General features: G+C 36.1%; 1 protein-coding gene across 1 annotated transcript; it reads left to right on the forward strand.

Moving 5' to 3' along the window:
• The first annotated feature begins 2267 nt into the window (after positions 1-2267).
• Positions 2268-5810, forward strand: gpr171 (G protein-coupled receptor 171). The gene is made up of 2 exons (XM_051679799.1): positions 2268-2464; positions 3808-5810. The coding sequence occupies exon 2, from the start codon at positions 4122-4124 to the stop codon at positions 5070-5072; it is 951 nt and encodes a 316-aa protein (XP_051535759.1). The 5' UTR covers positions 2268-2464; positions 3808-4121; the 3' UTR covers positions 5073-5810.
• Positions 5811-12671: the final 6861 nt, after the last annotated feature.

A 12671-nucleotide genomic window follows, 5' to 3' on the forward strand; every position in this document is an offset into this window, starting at 1 on the left:
TCCCGGGCTCCGAACAAGATGTTGAACTCGCCCTGAGACGAGCCGGCGATCTCGTCCGAGCGCCCGACCTGAGCAAGCGAGCGTGCTGGGGAATGGGAGGTCCGTGGGGGGATACCCAGCGGAGGTGGTCCCATTGAGGTCCCCAAATCGCCCCCAGTGCTAACTGGCATGGCCTCATACCCCTAGGTCGAAGGACTGAGGCTGGAGTGGCTTGCTTTCTTACGAATGCAAGCAGCAACCGCAACGTTGTCATGGTCATGTTCTCACAGTGAGTACAAGACCCATCCACGAACGATGTCTTCGCATGGGTAGTGCCCAGACCCGAAAGACAGCGATTGTGGCCATCAAAAGCAGAGAGATATCGACCACAACCAGGAATAACACACAGACGGAAAGGCATCTTTAAAAAGACGTTCCGTGTGTGCCGCTCTTTTAGAAAGAAAATATACACTTTTTTTTATTTTTTAGAATATACTCTTTTAGTTGTTTCTGCCGAAGTGCCCAGGGACATCTCTGCTCTCCACGGGTGCAGAGGGGGAGAAGCCGCTGAAATGCACTGTAGAATCCAGCAGATGAGGTGAATGAACTTTCGCGGATGAATTCAGCTTCAATGAATAGAACCGCTCGGCTCCGAAGAGAAAATCTGAATGAGTGCTTGCATACCAGCTCCTTTTATACCCGTATGTCCGGGGGAGTGGCATGCAAATTCAACTCGCCAATTCTCATTGGCCTTTTTTCAAAAAAGCAGAGCTGTTTGGGGCTCCCAAGAGTGACCCCTAGTGTCACTACATCGACACAACGTCGAGTGAGTGACAGATAGGGAACCAAGGATTAAGTCCTGGAATAAACCCAACAACACAAAGTCTTGTCTTTGTCTAGTGAACTAAGTAAGTAAATGGAAAAAAGTTAAAGTACAGAGATGAGTCGAGATGAGGCCTCAAAGTTGGAGATCAGATGTGAAGAGCTAGAGAGCTGAGGTGTTAGTCTGACACCCAAAGGTTTTTTAAGATCTTTATACCCTCTTGAGACTGTGCGATAAAAACACTTCCTTTTTAGGCACACAGAGTTCAGCACGAGGTTAAGTTGTAATTCAAGTTGTCATGTCAGGTCATATTGTTATGACCTATTGAAGTGCGAAAACTGTGGTTGAGTGGAAGGAATAGGCTGCAGAATAGCTTGTACATAAATCTTTACCAAGTACTCATACATTTCCTGATCTCAGCAAGATACGAACACTGGTGTCTTAGATACATCCTGTGTTCGCAGACCGCATCTGTACAGTACTTGGAACAATAACAACTATAAACTAGGCTCTCTCTGCATCCAGCTCTGAAGCCTCATAAGGTCATGAAGTAACATAAACCCATATACAAGGGTAGAGAAAGAGAATGAGGTAATTTTCGGACATACATGTTGAGCATATAAGGAATACTTCTGGTGTCATGAATGTATAATCACAGGAGTACAAGGCTGGACATATAAGGAATACATTGAGCATTAGTACAGTGATAATAGTACATTGACAATATAAATGAATGTAAAACTGAGTACATAAATGTGAACACATGAATATGATTGCATAGCTCTATATATATTTATAGTATATTATATATTATAGATTATAATTGATTTCAAGCATAATATCAATAAGCAAAAACATAAAATATAGAAAAGACTCTAGCCACATGCATCAGATATTACACTGATAAAAAAACAACCCAAAAATAATGCTGTAACACCTAACTAAACTGGTTTGATTCAAGTCAAAAATATTAATGTCTGAATACACCAACAAATCTAATTTTAAGGATTAGATCAGGTAGACATAGCTTCTTAAAGTGACAATTGCAGGTTACCACTTTTTACAGTGGAAGCAAAACGAAATTCAAACCATATATGGTGTAATGTACAGAAGCTCTTGTAACAATATTCAAATGTTCATCATGTATGCAAAGTAAGCAAGTCTTAAACCGGTTCATTTGAAGGTGTTATTTTTACTCTGGAATTTTGTGCCACAGAATTAATGTAACACAAATTAGAACTGAATAAGAGTTTGAGAGGATGCAAACTCTATTATGACTCTAATGTCCTGTGATATAGGACAGCCACAAAAAGAGCAGCTTTTATTCTTAACTCATCGAAAGGAAAGTCAAAACCACCCTGCTGCCTCTCAAACCAGGAACTAATAGCACATAGAGCACATGCAAATGAGAAAAGTCTTTATAAACTGGTGGTTTGCGGTTGTCTAGAGTCAAATAATTGGGAAAGTTCACATTTCCGCTGCGTCATTGCACTACATTGTAGGAGTGCTGGTGAATGCTTTCCCTCCGTTGGCTGATATAATCAAGACCATACCCCAAGACAAGAGGAAACATGATTTGTAATGTAGTGGAGCCAATACAGAGACTCTGAGAACAAGTATCGTAGTAGCTGTAGTAGCAGGATCTCAATATCTGGTGATGTGGTAAGTACTCCCTTTCCAATGCTATCTTGAAGCACCATATGTCTGTTCCTTCCTGTCTGAGACATGATGTGTCTGAGAATCGGTCATAAGTGTCCAAAGAATGATAAACCAATGACTAGACTTCTTTGTGTTGGGAAAGTAATCCTTGTTTTAATCTTTGATGTGTACTTTGAAGACTTAAAACATTTGCATCCAGGTTATGATGTATTCTTTGATAGATCCAGGAGAGACACGTCTGGGTAATGACAGAGTACTGACAGCAAGGAAGGATATGTCAAGCATCATGGCTTGCTTTAAAGCAAGTGAATTAGAACAGTACAAATACACATAATATATGAAAAGAAGTATTCAAATTACTTCTTTTATCAAGATATTATTTTCAACATCTACATGAAGTACCTGAGTTTCCTTTTTTGGGACTTCAGCTGACCAATTACTTGCTCACTTCCCTAAAGAACTGTATGCATGTGTGGACCTTGTTTGAGGGTTTTCACATCAACATTTTCCATGTGATATTATTTTGAAGATGCAAAATTACCTACAGTTTTCAGTTTAGAGATCATGCGTAAACACACCCCGTTTGAAAATAAATTGAAAACAAAATAAATTTTGCACTGGCTATTTCCCTGAATTAGAAGTTGTAACATTACCTGAAAAGTTCAGTTTTGATATTATGTGTGAACAGATTCGTAAGATTAACGGTTTGAGCATGCATGAGTTCAGGATGTACTGATGTAAGATGGAGAGGATTCAGGTAAAATAGTAAAAAAAAAAAAACAGCTGTACAGCTGGAGCTGCGCTTACATCCCCCTCCTGACTGAAACTCAAAAACATGCAGGTGGTCATCAAGCTCGAATTGCTCCATTGGTAGGAAAATTCCTTATTACGATGGCGTGATTAATTGCACTAAATTAATGTGTTAATCAACAGCCTTATTATAAACATAATGTTTTTAATATTAGAGAGTAACCAACAATAACAGGATATGAGGAGCTATATCTAACTTAGGTATTTCAACCATTAAAATGGGTTTTGTTGGTGTAGCCTTTTGTATTCAGGTTACTTTTTTTTTTTCTTAAATAAATAAATAAATAAAACGGGTAATTCAGATTTTACCACATGAAGCACATTTTCAGGTTAACATTTTTTTCAGTGCATTAAATATTAGTCCTGTGAATGAGATCAATTATAAGAGATAAGTATGCTCAGTTCACTGCCTTGATACAAACTAGACATTTACACTGTATCTGAACCAGCCTAAGCTTTTCAACGCTTGGTACTGTTGGAGGCAAACGAATTTCATGTAATAAATGTTTATAATTTTTCTTTCTGTCTCTTTCTAGGATTTTTCCATGGCAATTTCTGTCTCATACTGATATGTGACATGACATGCTTGAGCGCACAGAACAGGAAAATGCTTTTGTGCACTTGAAAAGGGGGGTTACCACTTCCTTCCTCCACACTCTTTACTTTCTGGTGAAGTGAGACTGTTAAATCAACTTTAATTATTATCGGTGGTCTTACAGATGCATTGGGTAGTCACATGAAAAAAAGGAGAACTAAAACTCCTCTCCTTGACCTACTTTATTTATTTAGGACTTGAATACATAGATTACATACAGTACAATTAGATTCTACAAGTTTATACAATCCAAGAATGGGGAATCCAAATACTAGCATCTGTATCATCAACGACAACATGGTGCCCTTTGCCACGTTTTACATCCTCATCTTCTTGATTGGCATGGCCACCAGCCTGGTGGCACTGTGGGCCTTCATAACCAGCCAGAACGCTAAAAAGTGCATCAATGTTTACCTAATCAATCTTCTGACATCTGATTTCCTCCTCATGCTGGCCCTTCCCGTCAAGATTGCAAAAGATCTGGGCAATGAGTCTCTGAGTTTGACCATTTTTCACTGCCAAGTGAGTTCTCCACTCATCTACATCAACATGTACGCTTCCATCATCTTTCTATCGTTTGTTAGTGTTCAGCGCTACCTCCAAATCACTCGAAGCTCAAAACTGCTCCGACTGCAAGAGGTGGGCTTTGCGGTGCTAATGTCAGCAGTGGTCTGGTTCCTTGTGCTCTTCATCAATGTGCCCAACATGGCCATTCCAATCAAAGGTAACATTACAAAAAAACATGGCCTAACCTGCTCTGACCTAAAAGAGGATTTGGGCAAGCACTGGCATGCACTGTCGGTATTTCTGGGTATGGCTATATTCTTCAATGCCTCTGCAGCTGTGCTTCTGTCCAATGGCTTGGTCTTGAAGCAGCTTTGGTGTCGACGTGAATCAGACCCCGAGGACCAAGCGACTGCCCGGCATGCCTTCATAAACATCGCAGTGGTGACCTTGGCTTACATGGTAAGCTTTGTGCCATACCATGCTGTGCGTATGCCGTACACGTTTACACAGATAGAGGTGTTCTCTGATTGCAGTTTGAAGAAGAGTCTGTTTCTGGCCAAAGAGTCTACCCTACTCCTCTCCATCTTGCACCTATGCTTTGATCCACTGCTGTACTATGTTATCTGCCATGCATTCAGGCATCAAGTCACAAAGGCCTTCTCAAACAGACACAGTGTTTCAAACTATGACACAGACTAAAAATTTCCATTGGAAAATTGAATGCATGGTAATGTAAAACAGCAAGACATTCAACCAAGCAGAAAGCTAGAAATGTCTGGAGAAAAGGAGAGTGCAAAAAGAACTGTGGCCAATAATGGCACAAAACATAATTTAAAGCAGTCCGCGCAATTAGCTCTTGCCATCTAACACGACTAAGTCTACAGATGTAATTTTCATATCAAGTCATTTATTTTTGTATAGTGCTTTTTAAAGCAGCTTTTTTTTTAGAAAATCATACTGTCTGTTATGTAAGGTTTTAAATGTCCCCAGTGAACAGCTTCATTGAAAAACCTCATTGAAAATCATGCTTTAATGTTTTTGTCTTTAAGCCCCCCATGAGCAAGCCAAAGGCAACTGTGGCAAGGAACAAAAATGCCATATGATGTTTGTTAGTAAAGAGGGGAAAATGAAAGAAAGAAAATTAAAAACACGGGAGAAAACAGACCTAGCTGGGGGAGATAGTTTTCCTCTGGCTATACGTCCACAGAAGACAGACTGATTGTTGCTCAGAGGTGTTTGTTTAATTCATTACTGTTGTTATTTATAAGCATTGAGATTCAGTGGGAAATTGTTAGTAAAAATTATATTGCACAGCTACGAATTAAATGCAAATTTCTAGATAGATTAAAAAATAAATTATGTGTGATTCACAAATTGTAATGGCTGAGAAGAGTTCTGTTTAAATCTGTTTATTAAAAATAAAGCAGTTTTGCAAAATTGTTGCCACAGTTATTTGTCATATTTGTCTCAAGCACTAAATATGGGTTAATCACCTTTTTGGTTGTACTCTGTAAAAAAAAAAAAAAAAAAAAAGAAAAATTGTTGAGCAAACGTTATAATTTAACAACATGATGCATTAAGTTTTTTTTTTGAGTTTTCTCAACACCTGTCTTAAAAGGAATAATTCACCCAAAATGAAAATTCTCTCATGATTTACTCACCCTCCTGGCATACCAGATGTGTATGACTTTCTTTTTTCTGCAGAACACAAATTAAGATTTCTAAAAGAATATTTCAGTTCTGCAGGTCCTCACAATGGAAGTGAATGGGTGCCAAAATTTTTAAGCTCCAAAATCCACATAAGGGCAACATAAAAGTACTCCAGTGGTTAAATCAATGTCTTCTGAAGAGATATGATAGGTGTGGGTGAGAAACAGATCAATATTTAAGTCCTTTTTTTTTTTTTTTTTTACCATAAATTCTACCCCTGCTCAGTCAATCTCCACTTCAGTTTCACTTTCCCATTCTTCTTCTTCTGTTTTTGATGATTCAAATACTTAATACATATCGCCCCCTAATGGGCAGAGAGGAGAATTTATTATAAAAATGACTAAAATTGTGATCTAATTCTCACACACACTTATCATATTGTGTCTGAACACATGGATTTAACCACTGGAGTCATATGGATTACTTTTATGCTCCTTTTATGTGGATTTTGGAGCTTAAAAATTTTGGCACCCATTCACTTCCATTGTGAGGACCTGCAGAACTGAAATATTCTTTTAAAAATCTTAATTTGTGTTCTGCAGAAAAAAGAAAGTAATACATATCTGGTATGCCAGGAGGGTGAGTAAATCATGAGAGAATTTTAATCTTTTCCTTTAATAATAGTCCTCAGTAACATTGCTTTGCTTAGTCAATGTTAATCTGTTTGTTCTGTAAATGAAAAAAAATATTTTAGCCAATTTTTTGTTGTGTCTTGTTCCCCTCTGGCTAAATAGCATGAATATAATACCAATAAGAGTTATCTATGTGTAGTTCAAGTCTTGTTTTACGTAAGAAAACTGTGTAGATGTTGTTGGCCATTGTTTAAACAAAAGGTTTATAATAATTATTATTATTATTATTATTATTATTTTGTACAACACCAATTCCAAAAAAAGTTGGGACAGTGTGAAAAATTACAATAAAACAAAAAGGAATGATTTGTAAATTATATTCACCCTTTGCTATATTGTAAGCACTACAACTACACATTATATGATGTTTTACCTTGTGAATTTCATTTATTTATTTATTTTTATGTACAGTAATTTCAAATCAGATGATTGCAACACACTCCAAAAAAGTTTGGACAATCGAGTGTTTACTACTGTGAAACATCACCATTTCTTCAAATAACACTTACTGTATTAAGAATTTAGGCACTGAAGACACAAGTTTAAGTGTAAAAAGTGGAATTTTCCCCCATTCATCCATTATGCAGGTCTTCAGTTGCACAATTGTACAGGGTCTTCGTTGCTGTATTGTGCGCTTCATAATGCACCACACATTCTCATTTGGAGATGGTCAGGACTGCAGGCAGTCCAATCTAGCACCCACACTCTCTGCTTATTTGGCCAGTATGTGGTTTGAAGTTGTCCTGCTGAAAATAGTGGGATACAGCTGGTAGTAGTTCATCCTCTTGAATTTCATCGTAGTAGACTGAGGTGATGCAGACAGTGATTTCTTTTTGTGTGTGTGTGTGAAATTAACTGCAATCTTTACCTCTTAAGAGAGAGGTACATGTAGATCTTGCAAGTCAAGGTGGTACAATTGTTTGACATAGACACACAATAGACCTCAACCCTTGCACAAACCTCAATAATGGTGACAATCAACAAACCAAATGTAACAAAGATAAATAAAGATGAGCTCCTAAAAACATCACCACACAGTAGAAAAAAAAATAAATAAAATAAAATAAAAACAGTACAAAGAAAGTCAGCAAAAAGCACAAATTAAACTTATAACACTAACTGCATAATTAATTTATATTGCAATGCATGCTGGGAACAAATCAGCAACATTGTTCAATTTGACATTTTTCTTTCAGACAACTCTGTTAGACTGGTTGGGACAACATTTGGGGAATACTGTTGGTCTAATATGTGTTTTTATGTAGATGCAAAGTAATTCACATTTTGAGTTTCTGTGACTCAAAAACACCCATAAGCTGGATAAAATCCTATTTCATTTTTTACCGTGTATTTTAAGTTGCCTCGTTATTCCCAGAACTGTGTGAAAGAGAGGCCATTTGTGCTCATGAAGAGTCACAATTCTCTGTGAGTCATGCCTCTGGTGGTATGACTGTGTGTCAAAAAAAACAAAAAACTTTTAACACCCACTGGTTATTAATCATCACTTTTGGTCTATACATATTTTGGTCAGTGTAGGCTGAGCTAGAGAATTATTTTTTACATCATAACTTGGAGATTCCCATATATGAAGAAAAAAGAAAAATAGTTATGTGCAGAAAAATCTTTATTCAGCTGGCTTGTTTAGGTCATGTTATTTAAAACTAATCAGCATGGTCCACTGAACATTGTAAGGAGCCCGATGTTTATGTTGTGGTATAATCCGCATTTTACGTAGAACATTTACTGTAATGTCACATGGAAGTTGACACAAGAGCTACAGTATATTACAGTAACTATAACATTTTAAGTCAAATGTCACATTGCATAATTGCTTGTTTTTTTGTTTTTTTGACAATGGTTTTGTATGTTGGGGTTTAAGGTATGTAGTAAGGTATGTCGTTCAAAACTGTCGAAAGCTAGGATACAACCCCAATTCCAAAAATGTTGGGACAGTATGAAAAATTACAATAAAAACAAAAAGGAGTGATTTGTAAATTATATTCACCCTTTGCTAAATTGTAAGCACTACAAATAATCATTTTATGGTGTTTTACCTTGTGAATTTTTTATGTACAGTAATTTCAAATCAGATGATTGAAACACACTCCAAAAAATTTGGGACAGTCGAGTGTTTACCAATGTGAAACGTCACCATTTCTTCTAATAATACTTATAAAGCATTTAGGCACTGAAGACACAATTTTGTTAAGTTTAAAAAGTGGAATTATCCCCCATTCATCCATCATGCATGTTTTCAGTTGCACAATTGAACAAGTTCTTCGTTGCTGTATTATGCGCTTCATAATGCACCACACATTCTCAACTGGAGATGGTCAGGACTGCAGGCAGTCCAATCTAGTACCCACACTCTCTGCTTATTCGGCCAGTATTTGGTTTGAAGTTGTCCTGCTGAAAATGACGGGATGTCCCTAGAAAAGACGGTGCTGGATGGCAGTATATGCTGCTCCAAGATTTTTACATATCTGTCTGTTTTAATGGTGCCCTCACAGTTGTTTGAGTTACCCATGCCATGGGCACTTACACACCCCTGGCCCATACAGACACTGGCTTTTGGACCTGATGCTTATAACAGCTTAGATGGTCCTTTTCCTCTTTGGCCCAGAGAACATGACGGCTGTGTTTTTCAAAAACTATTTGAAATGTGGACTCATTGGACCAAAAAACATGGTTCCACTGTTCTACTTTCCATCTAAGATGAGACCATGCCCAGAGAAGTCGGCAGCACTTCTGGACAGTGTTGATGTATGGCTTCTGCTTTGCATAGTAAAGTCTTAACTTGCAGCTGTGGATGCAGCAGCGAATGGTGTTGACTATCAAAGGTTTACTAAAGTAATCCCAAGCCCATAATATCATTACAGATGAATGATGTTTTTTAAGATAATGATGTCTGAGGGATCAGAGATTATGCGCATTCACAAGTGGTTTTCTTCTTTGTCCATATTCCTTGAATCTTTGAAATATATTGTGCACTGTAGAGGGTGAAATGCACAAAATCCTTCAATTTGTCTTTGGGGAACATTGTTCTCAAAGTGCTGGATTATTTGCTGAAGCATCTGTTGGCAAATTGACAAATCTTGAACGATCTTTGCTCTTGAAGGACTAGGCTGTTTTTGGAGGCTCCTAATATACTATGACATGATTACGTCACGTTTAACATCTCCTGTTTCACATTGCCATGTTATTTAAACTCGTCAAGTTGTTATTAGTCTTAAATTGCCCCTGTCTCAACTTTTTTGGATTCATGTTGCAATCATCTGATTTGAAATGACTGTACATAAAAAAATAAACTGTGAAATTCACAAGGTAAAACATCATTTAACGTTTAGTTGTAGTGTTTTCAATTTAGCAAAGGGAGAATATAATTTACAAATCACTACTTTTTTCTTTTATTAGTATTTTTCATACAGTCCCAACTTTTTTGGAATTGGGGTTGTAATTTTTTATGATTTCTAGTAGAATAATATCTTTGTAGAAGCACTTGGGTTAACAAGTGAATATAATATTTTTTATTATTTTTTTATCAGTTGTCATTAAGATTTTTCAGAAATGTCAGGTTGTCACAAAAAACAAAAACAAAAACAAAAAAACATTTATTTTATACAATTAATTACAATTTCTCTCATACAATATAATTAGCAATGTTTCAATATTTTTGTTTGTTACCTTTCCCATTTTGCCTTTTCATGGGTTGTTTCATGTTGTCATGTTTCGTGTTTAAATTTCACAGAATGCATTTTTTTTTTAACAGATATGTTGAGGACAATTACTTTTTAATGGATTTTGAATAATTGAATAACTGAATAATGACAAACAAATAAAATAACATTATCCAGTCATAAAGAATCATCCAAAACGTAAACTTATTCTATGGTTAATAAACAGGCCTATTAATTATTTACAAATTTCTTATTAAGATGTCCATATTTATTTGTTTATTTATTATTATTATTATTTTTATTGAAAGGATGTCATAATAGCAGTACTATGAATTCATATTGAATGAGTCCACTCAATTAGTTTAGGTTATAATGAATAGTGAAGATGTTTAAAATGTACATTTAACACATTTAATTATTAAACAATAACCCCATTTATTATAATAGTAAAGTACTTATTATGAAATAAAATAATAAAAACACCAGCAGCAACATGCCACTGGAGATATCTTACCCCAAGGGTCTAACTTTACCTTTCCAAAAAAAAAAGAAAAAAAAAAAAAGATATTAATCCACAAATAGATTACTGTGTCCACAAATCCACAATAATAAATAGACATAACATTTTTTAATATCCAACATAATAGAATGTCACAGTCTAGACCACAATTTTCCAATGCTACAAAATTAGATCAATTAACCTCAAAACTCATCTGATAAATCTCACAAATGTGCCATCTATGGTCAAAAGAAAAAGTTAAGTTGGGCTGCTCATTTTACCCTGGTTGGCTTCTTTCCAATCCTTCCCAATTTTTATAGTGTATATCGATAAAAGTTAATAAAAATTGTAAAATTAGTTTGAAAAAACATCAGGTTCTTATTGTAACAAGTTACCCTATTTAGCGTTGACTTCATCTTTTTTTCTTGAGCATTAATGGTGGAAATTTAAAATAGCATTTTGTAGCCGGGTCATTATCAAAGTACGGTGACAGACATGTCCCTTGACTTTTCAGTCAAAGATTTCATATAGTCAAGAAACCCCATTAAAAAGGCAGCATTCTATAAATTAACCTTGTATTTTTTTGTTTTTTTTCCCCTTTTCTCCCCAATTTGGAATGCTGTGCTCTAAGTCCTAGTAGTGACTTGCCTCAATCCGGGTGGCAGAGGATGAATCTCAGTTGCCTCCGCGTCTGAGACCATCAATCCGTGCATGTTATCATGTGTCATGCTGAGTGTGTTACCGTGGAGACATAGTGTGCGTGGAGACCTCATGCTATTCTCTGCAGTATCCACACACAACTCACCATGTGCCCCACCGAGAGCGAGAACCACATTATAGCGTCCACGAGGAGGTTACCCCATGTGACTCTACCTTCCCTAGCAACTGGGCCAATTTGGTTGCTTAGGAGACCTGGCTGGAGTCATTCAGCATGCCCTGGATTCGAACTCACGACTCCAGGGGTGGTGGTCAGCACCTTTACTTGCTGAGCTACCCAGGTCCCCAAACTAACCTTGTATTAAATAAAATTTAATGGTTTGACTCAGTATTGTTTTACAAATTTTTTAGAACATATATATATATATATATATAAAAACCTGGCCCTTTTTCTGGTACACCATTTCTATGACATTTACAGTTATTTATATGTTTATTTTTGTACTAATTTTGTTTTCTTAGCATTAGTGCAAAGCCTAAAAAGTGTGCATACAACCTAAACAATATAAGTAAATCATTTCAATAATTTAAACAGAACACTTGTCCCTTGATTTCATGTCTTTGGCGTTATCAAAGTAAAAAAAAAAAAAAAAAAAAAAAAGAGGAAGAAGAGTCTACTCAAATGCATAGTTATTCCCCTACCATGCTGAAAAATTTATTAATTTACATTTTACCTTTTATTTTTTTGTTCATTTAAATATGTCACTGGTGTTACATTGTTTTATGTTCATGTGAAATATTTTTATTGAAAAATTTGATTTTAGTCTGATCAGTGATGTATGTTTTGTGATGCTGTTGACATCATCTTGGAAAAATCATCTTAAAGGGAATTTGTCACTGGTGTTATCGTCACTGGTGTTACAACCCTTGCTTCATTTGTAAAAAAAAAAAAAAAAAAAACTTAAATGCATGAACACAGCAAAATCCCCGGTGTTAATTTAACACTTCTTGGTGTCTCCACGAGTCCACTCTACAAGAGTGTTAAAAACTAAGGGTACGTTTACACGACAACGATGTACTAAAAACTGAAATGTTTTTCCTTTGCGTTTTTGAAAAGTTTTGC

This window comes from Myxocyprinus asiaticus, chromosome 39 (assembly GCF_019703515.2).
Source record: "Myxocyprinus asiaticus isolate MX2 ecotype Aquarium Trade chromosome 39, UBuf_Myxa_2, whole genome shotgun sequence".
Taxonomy (NCBI): domain Eukaryota; kingdom Metazoa; phylum Chordata; class Actinopteri; order Cypriniformes; family Catostomidae; genus Myxocyprinus; species Myxocyprinus asiaticus.

Excerpts from the sequence above, each read along its gene's own strand:
- gpr171 (XM_051679799.1), top strand. The coding sequence starts at position 4,122 with ATGGGGAATCCAAATACTAGCATCTGTATCATCAACGACAACATGGTG.